At 50.3% G+C, this 20,051-nt stretch overlaps 1 protein-coding gene across 1 annotated transcript in view; it reads right to left on the bottom strand.

Moving 5' to 3' along the window:
- Prtg (protogenin) overlaps nucleotides 1–20,051 on the bottom strand; it is a gene marked incomplete at its 3' end in the record, with an annotated part of 95,783 nt that continues 75,732 nt past the window's right edge. Inside the window, 8 exon segments of the mRNA XM_013510014.1 lie at nucleotides 1–63; nucleotides 2,186–2,351; nucleotides 3,315–3,435; nucleotides 5,044–5,226; nucleotides 12,848–13,018; nucleotides 14,426–14,553; nucleotides 15,289–15,475; nucleotides 16,041–16,136. Of these exon segments, the coding sequence (XP_013365468.1) occupies nucleotides 1–63; nucleotides 2,186–2,351; nucleotides 3,315–3,435; nucleotides 5,044–5,226; nucleotides 12,848–13,018; nucleotides 14,426–14,553; nucleotides 15,289–15,475; nucleotides 16,041–16,136 (1,115 nt within the window).

Raw genomic sequence — 20,051 nt, 5'->3', positions numbered from 1 at the left:
CTTTTTCCTAGAGTTGTTTTTAATTATGGGGCCGTAGCTGTTAATTATCAGGTCCGTTCCTCCCTGGAGAAATGAGAGACTAAGTATTAAGGTGTTCGCGATTCCTGTTTATCACAAGAAGTACACAAATTAAGTATGAGAAAAAAAAAATGATCACGGACATCACTACTGTTTGTTTCTCTTTGTAGAGTGTGTACGTTTCACTTGGGACTGAATCCAGGGACTGGATACATGAGCTATATACACTGAGCCGTGCACAGCCCCACCTTTTTTCTTTTTTTTCTGATTTTTTTTTGTTGTTGTTTTGAGATAGGGTCTCGCTGTCTCAGCCTCCCTAGTGCTAGCATTACAGGCATGTGCCACCAACCCGGCTTTGTTTTTTTGGGACAGGGTCTCAGTCTGTAATTCAGGCGGGTGTTGAACTCACTATGGAGCCCAAGCTGGCCTTGAACTCATGGCAATCCTCCTGCCTCAGCATTCTGACTGCTTGGACTACAGGGGTGCACCACCATGCTTGGCCCTTTTTTCAATTTTATTTTGAGAGAGAGTTGCTAAATTGCCCAGCCAGGCTTCAAACTTGTGATCTTCCTGCATCAGCTTCCAGAGAAGATGGAATTGCGCGCTGCCATGCCCCGCTCCTTTTACATAAACAGCACAGAGCATTGCAGGGTGTTTGTTCTTAGTGATCACAAAGACAGAGGTTTATTCTTAGTATTATTATATGAAATTAGAGAAAATTATGAGAAGATATTAACCATCTCTGAATATTTATTCTTTCCATAATTCTTTCAACCTTTCTGGATGATTGAAAATTTTAAGAGTAGCTGGGGAGAGAAAACTGCACCAGGCCAGCAGAACGCAAATGGGCAGTAGGCACGGCGGCGCGGTCTGAGCGACCCGCCTGCGCGGACAGTTTCTGGCGGGGTCTCCCTGAGTCCTGCGCCGGCTTCTTCCCGGAAGCCCGTGCCCTACTTCCCCACGCTGTCCTTGCTGTGCCTTCCTCTCGTGCTTGCCTCCGAACTAGCAGTAACACAGCCGTGTACAGCTTCGTGTGATTTACACTTATTTCAAAGTTGATTTTCATGCCTGAGATTAATGTGAAATAAACAGGTGAATTCATATTAGAGTGCAAGCCAGGTATGGGGATGCACACCTGTAATCCCAGCACTTGGGAGGCTGAGGCAGGAGGATTGCTGAGAGTCTGAGACCAGCCTGGGCTACAAGGTGAGTTCAAGGCCAGCCTGGACTGCATAGCGAGACCCTGTCTCAAATAGACAAAAACAAAACAAAACAAAACATATTACAGCTAAATTAAGGGGCAAACAAGATAATAATGGTAGCATAAATATTTTTCCTGATGTATAGATAGCACTGTGCTAAATATAAGTAAAATGTATTTGTTAAATATAATTGTATAAAGTTTAATATAAAAATTGAATAAAATTTAAAATAGGCTTGTTATTCTGAATTTTAGGAAAGTTTGCAGAAGAATTCATAGCAGGGCTTGGCAAACTTTCTCTAAAGAGCCAGAGTGTGAACATTTTGGGCTTTGCTTTGCCACGGGTGGCTTGTGCTGTACCTCTCCCCATAAAAACCTTTAAAATGTGAGCGAGCACTCTCAGCCTGGGCTGGCCCACGCCCCATCTGTGCAGACGGCCAATGGGAGCTGCCGTGACGCCGCCTGTGGCTGGTTTTGACGTTAGACAGGGACGGTTTTAGGGCACTGCCCTCCTGCCGCCCTTGTGCCGCTCCTACCACACGGGCCAAGACTGGAGCGACACCTGAGACATTTCCTGCCTCCCCTGGCCTCCTCGGGCCACGAGGAAGGCTCTTCAGGCGTCTGGTCAAGGGGTCCACACGCTGAGATGTCCTCGGACTGGGGTGTTCCGATAGCACCCCAGTGGACACAGGGAGGACACAGTACACACAAGCGCCGTGAGGTCTCCAGACACTCATCCCTTCGGCGGGCGCCTACGCTTTTCCTGTCTCTGTCATCCTTTACGCGTTGGTCTTTTACCTATTCCCATCTTCTCCCCCCCCGCAACATGTTCTCTAAAGAATACTGCACAAAGGGAGCGTGCATGCCCCGGCATCCAGCATGTAACCTGTTGGCAAGTGAGCCGTACACAGGGAGGGAGGGCGCAGGGGGAAGGACTGGGCAGCGGGCCAGGCCCGCACCCCGCACCTTGGCATCGAGGAAGCTGAGCGGCGCGGGTGCCGGCACCGAGGGCTCCGGGTCCTCCGCGGCTCTACCGAGCCTCTTCCCCACCTGCGCTCCGGCAGCCGCGGCGGCGCCAGCGTGAGGCAGCTGCTGAGCTCCACTCTGGGCCGCCTTGGAGGCAGATGACTTCCTGGAAGATTGGTGAAAAAGACAGTCTTCTCATTTCACAGCCGGCCCAGACAGTAAGAACCTTCAACTCACAAGCACTATGATTTACTGTTGTGGCTTATTTATATTTGTACAGAATCACAGTGTTTAAACTTGGTGTCACTTTCCTTCAGGTTTGCGGACTGTTACACTAACCTAGCAACTCACTTGCCAATTAAGGATGGTAAATGTACAACAGTACTGCAATTTAGGCATCATTAGAACAATGTACATAAAGATTTTATTTGAAAAAACTCTCAAAGTGAGAATCAGGCTACACAACTAAGCCAGTTAAAAATGCACGAAGATGTTAAAACTAATTATTTCATTCATGTTGGGTTTTTTCAGGCTGGCCTTGAACGCAAGGCAGTCCTGTCTCAGCTTCCTGAATGCTGGCCTTATAGGCATGTGCCACATGCCTGGCAGAACTAAGTCTTTAACCAGCAGGTTTTCCAAAAATGTCTCTACACACAGGCACCAGAACACTGGAAATTCTATGCCAACTGAGGGAGTCTAGTGCTGGGGCTTACCTAAAAAACTGTGATGCTTTTAATTTAAAAAAGAACCTTAAGAAAATCAGTGAAGGCAAAAGCCAAGTGAGACCCCAGCTGTCTCTCATGGCTGCTTACACAGAAAGCACTTCAGGAGCCAGGAGCCCTTCCAGGAAAGTGACATGTGGGACTGAGGGGTTGCTAACAACAAAACTAATCTTGAGAATATACTTCGCATTTCTCAAAATACTAAGCAAGTGGGGAAAGCAGGTCCTCATTTTGGATTATTTAACAGGCATTCTAAGCTTTTCAAATGGCAGTAAAACCAGCTCCCCACGCAATGAGCACACTCTCACAGCAGTACGAGATCAGTAACAGCACGCTCAGAGCGGAACGTCCGTTACCGAACACGCTGGGTCTCACTGTTGGGCGCTGTGGCTCAGCAGGGCACATACCTGGCCTTGCTCCGGCAAATCAGGATGAGAACGCACACCAGGATGCAGGTTAAGGCGATGCCCACACCCACTGCGATGCCCGTCATCGACTTCTGGTCCAGGTGGTAATATCCTGAGGAGACTGCAAGGGGCACATGTACTCGCATCGGGCATGGAAGAGTCCACTCGTCAGAACGCTCAGGCATTTGTTTCCCTACAATTTTTCTTCCTCTCATACGAACAGTTTTGATGTTATTTATGTCTACTGTATATACAGTCATCATGAATTAATCTGTGATCAGTAATTTTAGAGACTATCTTCCAGTATGGAAGTTTTAGATTGTATTATACCACCCTTGAACGTAAACTAGAAATTTACACTATGAATGGCACAAAACATAGGTATTCTTTTGTGGGTGTGTGTGGTTTGGGAGACTGAACCCAGGGCTGCACACTAGGTAAACACTCTACCACTGAGCTACATCTACAACCCTTTTTTTTGTTTTGTTTTGTTTTTTCCGGTACCGGGAATCAAACACGACCTTGCGCTTGCCAGGCTGCGCTGTGCCGCTGAGCTAAATCCCCAGCCCTACAAACCTTTTAATGTTTTAAATTTTTGAGACAGGATCTCACTAAGCTACTCAAGCTGGCTTCCAACTCAGGCTCTTTCCTTAGCCACGTAAAGAGCTGAGTGACAGCTGTGTACCCTGCCCACCACCTGGCCACAGGTGCTCTCTGGTGTGTCAAAGAGCAGCTTTCCTGCCATGCTACACAGGTCTGCACGCTGAACGTTAGTTTGCACTGATTCCCATTTGGACAGCGCTTCCAAACTAACGTGTCAGAGGGGCTGGGGATTTAGCTCAGCGTCACAGCACCTGCCTGACAAGTGCAAGGTCATGAGTCTGATTCCTAGTACCAGAGAAAAACCAAAAAAATAAAATACAATAAAACAAACTAACGCGTCCGAGTCAGGAGCGGAGAGGTCTGCTAGACCGTGGCTTCTGAGCTGGGCCAGGCCCTGTGTCACTGCTGTCCATGACACAGCACTCTGACCCCTTTCAGCTGTCCTGAGAGGCAGTCGTGATGTGCTGTTCTTCCCCGAAGATACTGAAGCTGCTGTGCTCACCTCTTCCCTGCCCTGAAATCCGACTGCAGATCTCCCCGTTTACCTGCACACACACTTACACCTCGACCAAGCCTGGGGCCTGGTCCTTCAAGACAGACCACAGCCGCACAGCTGAAGGGAGGTGGGCCTTCAGAGATACGCTCTCTGCTTGCTTTTCTGGAGAGAAGCCACTTTCTTTCCAGAAAGACCGTTTTCCTGAGGTGAAAACTCATAATGTAAAGCCAGGCTCTCCTCAGCCTGAGCACAACCCTCACACTTGCGAGTGTGTGTGTGTGTGTGTGTGTGTGTGTGCGCGCGTGTGTGTGCATCTGTGTGCATGTGCGTGCGCCTGTGTGCAGGAGTGCAGGCCTTCTGCCCTGTGGGCTGCTTGGCTGGGAGAAGGTACCCTGGGGGCACAGTGGTCTGAGAACTGCCGTTAATTCTGAGGTGGACTTGCTTGTTCCTAGGGTTACAGAGAAGAGCCGTAGCCCCAGAACGTGAGAACTTCAGGGCACCAACTTAATATACAGGCGTGTACACACGCACACATTTCAGGCCCTGGCAGCTGTAGAAGCTGAAATAAAGCATACTGACTCTGAAAATTTTTTTCCTTAAAAAAAAAAATCAGTGACATGGTTCACATACCTTTGGCATCCGCAGAATCTAAACGCTTGGGCCTCTGATTGGATGCAGAAGGGTCCTTTGGAAGCACTGCCAGCTCCACAGAGTTGGAAAAGGGTCCTTCTCCTACCTCATTGGATGCAGAGATCTTGACAATGTACACATCTCCTGCCACCAGGTTTTCTAGCAAAGCCATGGTGATGGCCCCTAAAAATAAATTAATTACAAATTCAGCAAATGTCCACCATCACATGAACATGGCCCTTCATTCTAAAAATACTTCTCTGATTATGAAGGGGGATCTTTCACTGCAGAGCATGCGGAAAATAAGATCAAGTCCCCGTTTCCCACCGCCGCCGTTTGGACGTACTGGTGTGCGCAGCGCGTGCCACTGTGCGCACTTCTCTGCCTGCTTTCCCTCACACTGCACCTGCGCACTCCCGCAGAGCCTATCTCTAAAGCTACCGTCAGAGGGGTCTTTAAAAAGCAGCATTCGTTTTTGATTGGAGATAGGTATGTGTCATGTACACGTTTTTCATATAAATGGCATGAAGAACGTTAATTATGGGGTAGTTCAAGCACACACACACACAGAGAATGGTGTGGAATGAACCCAGATCAACAATTAGAGTTCTGACTTTTTAAACCAAGTGAGTCTTTTTTCCCCAGGAGAAGTATTTAAACTACTAAGGTAATAGCGACGGTAGGTGCTCTGTTCCTCCTGAAATTGGAAACAACACAATTGTTTCTGAAAGAATGACTATGTTTTTCATGGGCTTAATCACTATCTCAAGATGTCTTCACGGTAAACAAGAAAGGAAGCACAAAGTTCCACTGCAACTCAGAACGCTGGAGACCAGGCTCAGGTTAGCCGTCAGAAGAGCCACTAGCCACCGCCTAACACCCTCCGGACTGTGCAGCATACGCAGCACCTGAGGGCGAGCCCGCCGAGGGCTCCTGCGTGGCGTTCGTTGTTTTCTGCTCTCCTCCTGTGGCTGTGCCCTAGGAACTAACCTGGACGCTCAGCAGCTAAGCCACAGAGCTGGCCCAGCACTGCCCAGACGGCCTACGCGGCGCTGGCTGCAGTCACACGGACAGGCTGGCTGCTCATCTCACTGGCCGTTCCCCCTTATGCAAGGACGTGTGTGACCGTGGAGTGCAGGTCAGGACACAAGGTCACCTCTGCAGGTCACATGGTGCAAAGCAGCCAAAGCCCCAGTGCAGCGCCAGGAGCCTGACACAACTTGTTTTCATGTTCTCTGCTTTCAACTTGGCCAAAGAGCTTGAGCCATTTGAGTAGCAACTGCGAGGTAAACAAACCGGCCCCATTTAGAGCCAGGAAGCCTTCCTGACTGCCACCGAGCCCCGGGCAGATGCACTGTGACACATTCAAACTCGACAGGAAGAGGAACATCCAGCTTCTTCACAAATAGAGATACACGTAAAGTCTCCATTTGATCACAGAGTATGTGACTTCAGAAATGCTCGGCGAATCTGTTACTTCCAAAAGCGGAAGGTCTCTGCGTTAGTTTGTAAGTGGGTCAGCAGTGTGCGTGCACACACTTCCCCTCTACCCGCGACGTGTCTTCAGGTAGACAAAAGGAAACGAATGCTTTGCTTCACCTGAGCACAGGCAAGGCCTTGCCCAAGTCCTCCAGGACTCTGAGCGCCCCTGTGGCCTGGTGCGACGTCTCAGTCGTAGCAGGTTGGCGAGGTGTCTACTAACTTTCACACACACCCCACTCTTCAGCTTGGCTTGGGCTTTCCTGGGCAAGACAGGGCAACAGTCTCTGGGTGGACCAACAAGCATCCAGCCTCAGTGGGCTTCCAGCTGAGCACCTGGGACGCAGGGCAGGTTGCTGACGTGCTTTCCTCCTGGCACAGCAGCTCACAGCTCCTGCCAGCAGGAGGATAATGAACTCCATCTGCCTCACCGGATGCAGCGTTCACACTTACAGCACTTTCTCCCACCCGCCCCTCTCCCCTCTCCCCTCTGGTGGACACACTTCTCCCATTTGAACTTGAGGTGGCCCTGAAAGCTCTGCACAGGATGATTCTTAGTAAGTGTCCACCAAATGTGCATGTTAGTACGAGCTACCTGTGACCAGAGACCCATCTCAGATGATGCGCACAGGGACTGCGGTCCCTGCCCCATGGACCCTTGGCGCGTGGCGGAGTCGGGCTGGAGAGCTGCGCTGGTGCAGCATCAAACCTTCGCCTCTCCTGTCCTCCTGCTTCACAAGGCACAGAGGGAGGGAGGGACCTGCGCACCCTCGCACAGGCCTGCTGGGGCTCAGGGCCATTTTCTAAGGCTCAGCCATCCTTTTCCTAGCTACCGGCTCCACCAGGAACGGAGCCTCAGTCTCTGTGAAACACAATGCGTGCTAGGAGATGCTAAGGCCCAGCAGGGCCTGTGGGAAGGTGAGAGGATTTCTCAGTGACGCTGGCCCTCAGTGGAGGGGGTCCGAAGACCAGCAGGCAGCCAGGGAAGGGCCACGCCACAGAGGGATGGGGGTCAGTGCAGGAGCCAGGGCCAAGGCCAGGGCTGGAGGCAACAAAGCCTCCCTGGATGGGCGGAACGTCTGGCCAGGAACGTGAGAAGAATCAGGTGACAGACGCCCAGTCCCTCCAGGCATCTCTGCTCTGCTGATTTTAGGCAAGTTACAATTAACGGTGCTTGCAAACGTATGCTACAGGCCCACTGCCAAGTCAAACCTTCCTGCTGTGCGCCAAGGCGGCCCGTGGCCCGGCTGAGGCGCAGTCACTTCTGTGTCCCAGAGCCTCCGGACAGACCCCCGTGGCCCGAGCCGGGGTTTTGCAATGGATGCTGCGCTACATAAGCACACTGCCCAGCCCGCCGTTCTCTGAGTCATGTGATTCTCCTTTGAGCAACCGCTTTTCCAGCTCCACGCGCTCCAACATCACCGACAGGCCCACAGCTACGTTCTCCCCGGCCGTGCTGCCGGGCGCGCTCGGCCTCTCCACCTGGGTATCTGAGCGCCCTCTCAGGCTCACAGTTACAAACAGCTCGCTCTCTCCCGCCGACGCGGCTCCCCTTCCCTTCTCACACGCCTGTCTCCCCTCCACTGCTGATCTGCCATCCAGTCTGGTCTGCTCTTCCTTCAGGTTATATTCCAGGAGCTTCTTCATTTGCGGGGGATGTGTTGAAACAGGGTCTCGCTCTGTAGTGCAAGCTGGCCTTCAACTCACTCGAATTTGTGGTGACCCTCCTGTCTCAGCCCCGAGTGCTGAGGTTCCAGGTGTGTGCCACCACGCCCAGTGCCCCAGTAGCTGATTACCTTCACTACTGCCACCCCTATCCAAGCCTTGCCTACTGGACGGCTGTCCAGCTCCCACTCTTACCTTCTTACTATCATCTTTTCATGTGGCTACCGCAGCAATTCCTTTAAGTAACCCTGATCAAAAGATCGTCTTAGAATAAAATCCACAGCGTACAAAGCACAGTCTCTGAGATCTACCCTCGGTTAGCTCTTCCATTTCTTATTCATCCTCACCTCCTTGATTTCCAATTTTCCTCCAACACTCTGTCTCAGGGCCCTTGCACTTGCCCCATGCATCTCTGCCCTGATACCACTTCTTCCAAGAGCACTGACCTTACTGTCTCCACCCACTTCTACATTTTTTCCTATTGTGGCTTTCTTTACTACGTTTATGGCAGGACCTAAACATTTCCAGAGTCCTACCTCAGTACTTCAGGCATGTTGATAGGAAAGTTTTGTCCTGGTACTTGTTTGTTACTTGAATGTGTGTTGGCTCGTTACCTGGGGCACAAGCCCTAGAAAAGACCTGCACGCAGCACTCACTCGGGAGGAGTCTGTCTGGGTGGTGGGGCAGTCGGTACTGCAGCACTTGCCTGGCGCGCAGGAACCCCATGACATCCCTAGCAACACACACACACACACACGCACACACACACGCGCGCGCGCGCGCGAAGCTGTTTAATAAAGGAGTATGCTCCTACGATTGGTCATCCGACTCATCTGGCAAACAGAAGGGAAAGATTCCTTTATGGCAGCATTTTAAATTACCAGAGTGAGTCTCTAGTAGGAATGGTGTGTGGTGATTTGCAAACTTATTTATAATCAGAAGAAAGTTTTGAAGGAGGAGCATCGGTGTCACCTCAGGAAACTCAATAGAGGAAAATTCCTGAGATACAGCATAATTTCTTTCAGTGCCTTTTAGATTTGAAAATAATTGAGTAAACTGTGCTAATCTACTGCACCGAAGGAAGGTAAATGCTGTAACTTCAGTTCTGCTTTGAAGTATACAGAAGTACAACAGCGCATCACATTTCTGCCCAGCCATTGTAGCACGTGCCATTGTAGCCACAAATACTTTATGTAAACCAGAAATATTTTTAGAATGTTTTGATTCATAAAAGATACTTTGCTCCATTTGGTGCTAAGTATGTGAACTAAGTATGTATAAACTTAATATATGTAAGGTTATTAAATTATGGGATTGAGTTCTCTTTTTTATCCATCTATTTCTACACTATCACCTCTCTAAAAGTTGCTATATTTAGATATAAAAGACAATTTTACATTTCATTTTCTCTTTAAAATGCTGCACTCCTTGCTTTTCATTAAATGTGGGGTAAACCAACTCCCTCGTATTTTCCCTTTCAGAAATGTGCTCAGTTGCTTTTACTTGTACTGTGCACCTCTTGCAGTAGCATCAGCATCAGCCATGGAAAGGGCTCTCAGCACTTCACAAGGGGCAAAGCCTTTCTCCGTGAGCCGGCCCAGCAGCTCCTGACTGCACTCTCCAGGCACTGCTCCATTAGCCTGGCACTGCCGGCCACAAAACCTGCGATGCCTGTCTGTCTTCTTACCAAGGTGCCACGGAGGCAAAATGCTGTTTTCTGAGTTCTTTCCCAAATTTACCTGTGAAAAGAGGCCCAGAAAATCTTGTTTCTTTTTAGGCAGGTACAAGTGAGGGAGAATCTCAGAGATGTGTGCTCACATACTCAAACTTCCTTGCTAATATTTAGGACGCCTCATCCAACCAGGTTTGTCATTTGGTCACACTGTGTCAATGATCCATCTGGAAGTAATTTAAACTGGACTGCACGTTTTAAAATCATACTCAGAGCCCCCACCACCACCACATGCTGATCAGCCTGGGCTCGGGACAGGACGGTCGACAGCAGACGGGGCTCATGTAATCGGTGAGCAGCTTTGTACCTGGGCCTCCCTCTTCCCAATTCTGAACCCACCTTTGCTATTTCCAGACCTCCCCGAGCCTGCCCAAACTGTGACACACAGGAGAGCACCGGAGGCCCGCCCCGCTGATGGCGGTAAGCTGGGATTCCAGGAGTGCTGAGGAAGGCAGACTGCTGTTTCCATTCTAGAGTGGCCTGGGAGGCAGCACAGCTGCCAGGAGCGTCAGCTGGCAGGCATTACCTCCACGTTTGTTCAGCGATCAGGGGATCGTTACCTCTGATAACGAAAGCTAGGGACACACAGCTATCGAGGCTCCAGCTGACGCTATCGTTCTCTCATTCTGCAACCCTGTACACAGTCTTCTTTTGTGAGGCAGGGCCTCGCTATGTGGTTCTGGCTGGCCGGAATTCACTACGTAGCCCAGGCTGGCCCATTTCCTTTTTTTTCTTTTAAACCAGCTAACTTTATTTTTTAGTTTTGAAAACAAAACTTGTTACAGGCATTCATAAAGTTTCCCAAAAACATTACGTTCTGCCTTTGTCACCTGGATAGGACACGGAATGTTTAGAGGTCCCCCAAACACAGGACAGTTGAAGTGGACAGTTAACGAACTACGACACACAATGGACCCTCACTTCGCGCACACTAGGGTATGGAACACGTACACGCAAATTACTGACCAGCGTCCTGCAGTCTGCGTGTTGATGACAGCTTACAGTACCAGATAGGTAATGCGGCCCAGGCGTCACACAAGGTCACAAACATGTTCAGATGGAGTAGTAAATTCAACCCTGATTTAATTAAAACCAAAGCGAAACGACTGAAGGATCTCCTTCACCCGGGGACGTGCCCGGCAGCTGAGACGCCAGCCAGTCTCCCTCAGAGGCGAGGCGCAGGGGGAGGATACGGCACAGTAACAGCGTCCTCCTCCTGCCCGCTCCCTTCCCCGTGTCAGCAGGAAGGCTAAGGACTGCACAGGACAACAATGCAGAAAAGCACAGGTCATCTGCACAGGTGGATGTAAGTCTTCCACACGCCAAGAAGGAACGCTCAAGGCCATGCTGGAAGGAGCTCCTAGAGTCTGCAGGACCGACCCAATTCCAAATGGAAATGTCAGTTTCCTTACACAAGTCTGATTTAGGGAAAGGTCTGTGAACTTTTATTTATTTAGAGGCAAGGACTCACTCTGTATCCAGCGTAGCCTACAATTCTCTATGTAGCCCAGGCTAGGTTGGCTTTGAACTTGCCATCCTCCTGCCTCAGCCTCCTAAGTAAGTGCTGGAATTATAGATGTGCACCAATGAATTTTTATCTAAATAGGTAGAGACTTTCTTAACTTTGACTAGAAACTCTACTCTGAATATGATGATTTTTATAATCATTTTGGTCAGTGGACTTAGCAGTTGTCATTGCTTTCAGCTGTCCTACATTTAGAGATTTGGTAATCATAGTAACACTCTCTAAATTAACTTTTCCCCCAGTTCACGATGAAACAAGGGCATGTGGCCATCTCCTTTTTGAAATTCTTAAGCTTTTATTTGTTTGGCAAGCAGCTCTTTCCCCAGCATACTCGTCTGAACTAAGGAAGTATCAAAATATGAAATTGTACTATTTATGTGACAGATCATTTAAGTCTGCTATATGAAACTTGTCCAAATGAAAGATTTAAGATTTTTAAAAGCACATAGGCTGGGCATGGTGGTGCACACCTGTAATCCCAGCCTTTGGGAGGCTGAGGCAGGATTATCACTGTGAGTTCGAGGCCAGCCTCAAACTGGGCTATATACTGAGTTCAAGGCCATCTTGAACTGCACAGTAAAGCCCTGTCTCCAAAAGACAAATAAATAAAAAATAAATAAAGGACACAGTGATAAAAGTATGCAGTAAGAATGTTAAGAGTTTGGCAATTTAGTTTTTCTCAACTAAAAATTAACTAACGTTTAAATATTGAATACAGAAGGCCGGGGACGTGGCTCTGCAGTCAAGTGCTTGTCCCGCACGTGCCTGAGCCCCCAGCCACGATCAGCGCGTTCAGCGTCACCCAGCCTAGCCAGCTCCCTGTGTGCTGTGATCACTGACCCTCGCAGGTCTGTGTGCTGACCTCGCCACCCACAGCAACGTGCCCTCCCCCAGTGACCCCCGCGCCGAGGTCACTCAGACGCTCCTTCCTCCCCTGCACCCAAGCTGGCACCATCTCCTCCTTCAGCCTGTCCACCAGCGTCCTCCCCCGCATGCTGTACCCAAGACCCCGCCTGCACCACGTCCCACCCGTCTGCCCGGCCCCCCGCCCGGCCCCTCTGCCCGGCCCCTCTGCCCGGCCCCTCTGCCCGGCCCCCTGCCCGGCCCCCTGCCCGGCCCTCTGCCAGGCCCTCTGCCCGGCCCTCTGCACACCTCGCACCCACTGCTCTCCAGCACACTTCTTCCACTCACGACAGAAGGAGCCATCGTCCCAAACTTGATTCACTCCTAAACTAGGCAGTGGCTGCCCGACGCGTCTGCATGAAGCCCAAACCCTTAACAGCTCGGCACTTCTCACACAACAAAACCATCCAAAGCGAGCTCCAGGTGCTCTCTCCCTGTGCATCCCTGTGCCACCACATTTTGCTTTTCGTAACCTCCTTACTCCTTTGTGACATCTTTACCTCCTCGGTGAAGGACCTGCCACTCTCCCGCCACCCAGGCCTTCCTGGACGCGTACAGGATCGTGTAGCGTGTGACGACTGTTTCAGGGCCATCGGGCGGCTTCCACGAAACCAGGGCAGTGTCGTCCTCTATCAGCGTGACTTTCACTCCAACTGGGGGGCCTGCTGGCGCTGTGTGCACACGTGAGAAATACGGCGTCACCAGGGTAAATGGTGCAAAGACATCTCCCTGTGACAGACTCGCAAACATAGAAAATATGAAAAAGTAGAAGCCACTAGAAAGAATGCTAAGCATCACTTTTAGATCTTCAAGATCATCAGTGATAACACTACAGTATCACTTTTTCTTTTTTAAGAATTTTTTTTTTTGCGGTACCGGGGATCAAACTCACGACCTTGCACTTGCCAGGCAGGCGCTTATGCCACTGAGCTAAATCCCCAGCCCGTTTTTAAAATCTTATTTCACTTCCTGTTTAGAAGATTAAAACAACAACAACAGCAAAGGGCTGGGCGCGGTGGTGCTGCCCACAGTTTCGCTATTTGAGAGGCTAACAGTGACAGGAGATCACTTGAATCCAGGAGTCAAGGTCAGCCTAGGCCACAAAGCAAGACCCTGTCTCCAAAATAAATACAAAGAAGGGAAGGAGCAAGAGGCGGGAGGGGAGGGAAGCAGCAGTTTCCCAGCGGGGGAAGTACTAAATCAAAGCAGTGGTATTTACAGGACTCCTGAACAATGTTTGCTAAGCCGCTAACTAGAAGAGGTTACACCTCTGCCAGCAGTATCTGTCCAGATACAGGTCCTGTGCCATTGGTCTTTTTCTTTTTTTTTGGTACCAGGAATCAAACTCAGTACCTTGTGCTTGCGAGGCAGGCGCTTGTGCCGCTGAACTATATCCCCGGCCCTGTGCCATTAGTCTAGACTGAAGTTCTTACCAAAATGCAAGGACACTGTTTATGCAAGGACAGTTCAACCCCATCTAAAGGCCTCTAAAGAAAGTGCTTCTGAGACCAAGACATCTGGTTCTTCCCCACGCATGGCGAGTCAGGGAGTTTACAGAGCAAGCTGAAAACTAATCATCTGTATCTGTGAAGAGCAACAGAATCTGGAATTAGTGGGGTCATGTGTCACTCGAGGTGCACGTGTGGCCTGGGGCTGGCAGCACCAGCTCTTCCACGGGGCACCGCTGCAGTCACGGTGAGAAGCCTGGTGCTTCCAACACGCCAGCAGTGCATGCAACTCCCCCGCCAGCACACAACGCGGGTCCTCGTGGGCTCCTGGGGCACCGACAAAGGTCACAAGGCAGTCGCTTCTGTTTTCAGTTTTGTGGGTTAGTCTGGAGCAGCACAGCTGTGTGAAGAACTATGGAAAGGCTTCCCTCAGAAGACACCAACCTGAGCTCCTTGCTCGTGTGGTTTTTTTAGTAGGAAAAAAAGTAAAGGAAAAACATTTCAGAAGAGGTGAAACACACACACACATCAGCTGGAAGCAGGGGAAGAAGCGGTTCTCCTCTCAAATGTTGCGCACATGAAGTGCTCCCTGAAGGGCTGCAGAGCGGAAACGCGTGGGGAACGCCTTACCCTCCGGAAGCGTGGTGTGGTGGACGACGGGGCTCCAGGGGCTGGAGAGCTGGCCCGCGTGCAGCCGGACCGCAAACTCGTACCTGGTGTTCGGCTCCAGGCCTTGGACCAGCATGTGTGTTTCTGATCTGCAGAAGGGTAATGAAGTAGTTACAAGATCGTCAGCATTTCCAACAAACAGGCAGCACAACCTGCTGCAATTCTTTAGCTCCTCATTTTCTTTAAACACAACTTTCTGATGACTGGAGGAGCCTAATCTATTACAGAAGTACAGGTACGTCATCCTAGAGAAGTAAGACTACTAGCTGTCACTCTGAGAGGAAGCCGGAAATCGACATGGAGAAACATCAGAGTATGCAATCACTTTTCAAGGTACCCTGACGGATGCCTTTTTAAAAAAGACAGGATCTTGCTATGTAGTACAAGTTGACCTTGAACTCACTATGTAGCCCAGGCTGGCCTCAAACAGCGATCCTCCTGCCTCAGCCTCCCACGTGCTGGGATTACAGGTGTGGGCCACCATGCCCAGACGGACGCCTTTGTAATTCTGGCATTGAAAACAAGAGTGACCACTAGCTGTTTTCCGAGACCAGCAAGAAAATGGTCTTTTGTTTCTTTCTTTAAACTTGCGAAGGTTAGCTGTGAAAATATCTCCTTGCCTCATCTTGTTGCAGGAGGCTGAGAAAAGTTTAAAACTCACATGTACATTAATGTGAGAAAAGTGCAGTTCTGAGAACTGAATATGGTAAAATTATTAGAGGCAAAAAACTCCCAGACACCTTAAAAGTAACTAAGGCCCCAAACACACACAGCTGAAGTGCGGCCTGGCCCAGGCTGCAGGAGGCGTGGCGGAAGCTACGTACGTCTGCAGGTACAGGACCAGGGAGGCGTTCTGCAGCCCCACGGGGTTGCAGCGGATGGTGTAGTTGATGGTCTGCGCAGCGGTGAACGCGGGTCTCCGCCAGTGCAGGAAGACAGAAGAGGAGCTGTTGGCCTTGGCGTAGAGGTGGCGGGGCGGTGGCGGGGGAGGGACCACGCGGTCACGCACAGCTAGAGAGAGAGGAACGTTCATTTTGCACGCGAGACGCCACGGTGAGTGTGCAAGATGGCAGGATGGTAAAACTCCTGCTCCACCCTGTATGCTGGTCTGAGGTCTTTCCTCCACCAGGGAGCACAGTGGAACGGAAATTTCCCACCCTCTCCTGACACCCTTCCAAGAGTGGACAGGAAGTCGAGGGTCATCAGCACGTAACAGAGAGACACAGGTCAAGCTCCTAGCAGAAGCCACCCGGAAAACCAGCAGGGCACTCAGGAGCAGAGCAACATCCCCTGTGGCAGCCGGAGAGAAACAGCACATGCCTCAGGGAGGCGCGCGAAGAGCTCAGTATGTTCGGTGTTCACCTTTTCCCGTTAGGAATCTAATGGTCTTTTGCTTGCAAAAGTGAAGTAGGTATGCGTCGCTTTAAAAGGCTGTGTACCTCCTTCCTGAGCAACTTCTGGTCTAAGACACTGCCAGGTGGCTGGGAGTAATTAAACCACCCAGGCTTCCAGGTAGACTGACACTTCGAGGGGGAGTGGAGGAGGAGGTAAGGGGGGTGGGGGCACAGGCACTCACACACACATCCCGGCGTGCTGACGGTCTGGTCAGCCTGATAGCCGTCTTCGACGTTACTGTAAGCCAGCAGCCTCACGTGGTACTTTCTTCTGGGGTCTATGAAGAAACGAACGGGTGATCATTAGGGCCAGCGCTCTGGGTGAAAACAGACTTCTGGACAGCGCCGTGTAGATTCTGGGTTTGAAAATCCTCTTTGTATGTGTATGCAGGGCACTGAATCCAGGGCCTCTGCCCTGTGCTATATCCCTATCCCTTTATGTTTTATTTGAGACAGGTTCTTGCTAAGTCATAAATCACACAGGCTGAGCTTGGACTTGAAATTCTCCTGCCTCAGCCTCCTAGAATGCTGGGATTACAGGTGTGCACCACCACACCTGGCTAAATAAAACCACCCTACATAAAAGTTCTAAGTAAAAGGACATTAATCTTCCCCTAACTGTGCGTGACTCAGTATGCACTCAGGACCCTGTTTTGTCACAGTGCACCAAGGCAGGGGCCGAAGGTGACACACCTGGGCCACTCCTCCCCTTCCTCCCAAGCGGCCAGCCCTGACTGTGGAGGCCTCCGGCACCCAGCGTCACAGAGGCTGCCCCACGGGACCTCAAGTTCGGCAGTCACATTCCAGGGCAGCATGCTTAGACGTGTGGAAATCCGTGACCGGCTGCTTTCCCTTGAAGGACAGAACCAGGAGGACACTCGAAACCCTTCACGCTCTCCTTGCTGAGCATGCGGAAGTGCTCCTAACTGTGCCCTCGGAGCCAGCCAGCATTTTGAATGAGGAAAGACACCGAGAATGGCAGGTGGAGCTCCCTCTACTGGGGCCCAGTGGCTACTGCAACACCGAAAGAAAGGCCATCCTGGGCCTCTTTCAGTGCTTTGAGGAAACCCTGTAAACGGTTACAAGAAACTTGAAAAACAGAGGTTAATAATATAAAAACATTTAAAGATAACCATGGCCGGGTGTGGTGATGCACGCCTGTAATCCCAGCATTTAAGAGGCTGAGGCAGGAGGATCACTGCTAATTTCAAGCCAGCTCTGGCTACAGTGAGATCCTGTCTCAAAAAACCAAAAAATATTTTAAAAATTAAACAAATAAAGATAATTGTGAAGTAGTACTTTCTTAGGACAAAAGTAAATACTATTCAGAAATACTATGTTTTCCTACGATACTTTTCTAAAGAGCATAAAACAAATGCACAGCAAATCTAGTATTTCATAAGAGCAAATCACCTTTATTTTTATTCCATCTATCCAGTGTGGAAAAGGACTTGAAATTGAGAAAGTAATCTTAGAGAGAATTCAAACATTTAAACTAAGAAGCAGAATATGTGGTTTATGGAATTTTCAAAGCCATTTAAGAGTCTGTGAAGTATTTTAGAAACTGATAAATACATTGTAATACTTAGCATTAAAATGAATTTAAAAGGTACCATAAAACACACAATTTCCACGTTTTGACAAAATTAAAACCACAAGAAAAACTCCTACAACTGACAAAATCCCTGTTCTTCTGAGACAGAAAAGAACCCTAATGTGAGCCTCAGAGGCCAGAAGACAGTACTCTCTTTTTTTGGTCTTTTTGAGGCAGGGTCTCGCTGTGCAGTTCAGGCTGGCCTTGAACTCACTTTGTAGCCCAGGCTGGCCTCGAACTCACAACGATCCTCCTGCCTCAGCCTCCCAAATGCTGGGATTACAGGCGTGCACTACCACACCTGGCCAGAAGACAGTACTCTTGCTTTGGATCTCAGTCTAGTGACGCAGTCTGACTGATAAACGCATACTCTAAATGTAAGTGTATGTGTTGACTGCACAGACTCAAGCACGTTTCCCACTCCTAACTCTCATTAATTTGATTTGGAAGATGGAGACGTCTAGGCTCTCCCTTGTTGGGATTTGACAAGTATTGAATGAAATATGGCCTACTAAATACTTCATACAGAATGCACAGTACTACAATTCTTATGATGAAGTGAGGCCGCCTAGCAGAAAAGGTGGTACCAAAAATATGGTACCCTTAACTAATTTGAGAGTCAACATCAAAAGTACTCATGAAAACAGGACCCAGAGTCCAGACCACCAGTGGACTGTGAGTTAGCACACAGAGCTGATGCGGCGCTGTCCTCAGGAGGTCCTGAGTCTGCGTCAGGAGCACGTGTGACAGAGCGGCTGGGCTCTGTTCCTGGCCAAGGTGCTCGCTGTTTTGGGGACCACACCTCGGCACATCTAATCCACCCCAGGGCAAATCCGCCTCCACCCACGACCTCCATATTAATCTAGTAACTGCACATCTGCTAACAGAGAAACATCCCTGACCATAAATGCTTTGGAAACAACAAATTCCCTCCCTAGCTGAAGAGCAATAAATTATTTCATAAAAACAAAATATGGAAGAGTTTGAGAGCAAGCAGACGGACACAGAAATTAACTCAATCTGTTGATTACATCCTGTTTTTACAATTAGTTGCTTATTACCCACAGTGACTACAACTCTGATCAATGAAAGCAAAGGCCAATAACATGCGATCTTTTGCAATACCAAAGTCTTTAGACAGGTGTGATGGGGCACACCTGTAATCCCACCACTATAGGAAGCTGAGGCAGGAGGATCACAAGCTCAAGCCCAGCCAGGGCAACTCAGTGAGACCTTGACTCAAAAAGAGTTTTTAAAGAGGGCTGGGGATGTAGCTCAGTGCCAACGCCCTGGGTTCAAGCCTCAGAACCACCACCGCCAAAAAAAGCAGCTGTGCTCATTAAGAAGCTGCCTGTCCCATTCTAACTGCACAGCGACAGTGCTCTGGCTGTATCTGTAGCAACGTCTTCAGTCGCTAAAGCATCTGGTGTAATTCGCCCATTTCGCTCTGCAACGTGTGCCTGAAGACTGCTCAGCAGACCCTCCGCCTTCCGCGCTTTTCTTTAAGCCTGCGCCTCTCTTCTCGGGCACCAGATGGCGCCGGTGCCTGCAGGGAGAGCAGCGACCCTGTGCTCCAGCTGCCCGGCTGGCTGCTCGAGCCTGGACCAGCTGCAAGCCGGGAAAAGGAGGACACTGACTTGGGCTGGCGTTTCCTTGCATGTGTATCACACAAACTTCAAAACCCAACGCAGGTGTTGCTGCTGCCGCTCTGCTCTGCAGAGGATGCGGAGAGCTTTGCTGGCGGGTCCGCGGAAGCCAGCGGGCAGCGTGGCACCATGGCCAGAGCCTGGTTTCACTCTGCTTTCCGCACTGTGTGAGGCAGAAAGGCCGTTTCCTTCTCTGCACCTTGGTTACGATCTCTAGAACGAGTGTGACCATGGCCCTGGCATCCAGCTCTGAAGTCGTGGGAGGAGGAAGTCGTTTACTCACAGGGAGTGCCTCGAGTGCCACGGCACCAGAGCAACATCTGCAGCAACACGGGTGGGGGCCGAGAGCAGAGTCTGGGATGGAGTGACACCCCACACACTGGGGCACCAATCGGGGTAAGAGCTGCTCCCGCCACTCGCCTCGCCCTGGGCCTGTGAGTCACCTGTCCTCAGCCACAAATTGGGGATGAAATAACCTGTGTCTGTTACGTGCTTAGGGAAGTGCTGAGTGCTTGGGAGGTGCTTATTTCGTAGGGCAGAGAGCTACCTGGCGTTAGGGGTTTGGATTGTGACCCTGGACACGGGTTTGTGGCTGTGTCACTCAATCTCCTGGAGCTCAACCTGCAAGATGAGCTGAGATGAGGGTGCAGGTAAACGCCACGCGTCGCACAGGGGCTTCATGAGGAACAGCATCTGAGCATCTGCAGGCAGCCGGGGGAGACAGGTCAAAGCCACGGGAAGAGTACAACCCACGTTCACAGATGGAAACAGAAATGCAACAGGAATCGGAGGAGCTGGGGTCCACGCAACGCCAAGTGCATGGTGGGGGTCACATCAGGAGCCAGGCTGGGGACAGGTCACCGAGAGCTTTGGCAGCCGGGCCAGGCATTCCGGGCCTTCTCAAGGGGACGCCCATCGCAGCTGGCTGAACGGCGCTGTTGAGGGAAAGGAGG

This window comes from Chinchilla lanigera, unplaced genomic scaffold (assembly GCF_000276665.1).
Source record: "Chinchilla lanigera isolate Chin_1 unplaced genomic scaffold, ChiLan1.0 scaffold00008, whole genome shotgun sequence".
Classification (NCBI taxonomy): domain Eukaryota; kingdom Metazoa; phylum Chordata; class Mammalia; order Rodentia; family Chinchillidae; genus Chinchilla; species Chinchilla lanigera.
The sequence above is the reverse complement of the archived record's forward strand: the minus strand, read 5'-3'. Positions and strand labels throughout refer to the sequence as shown.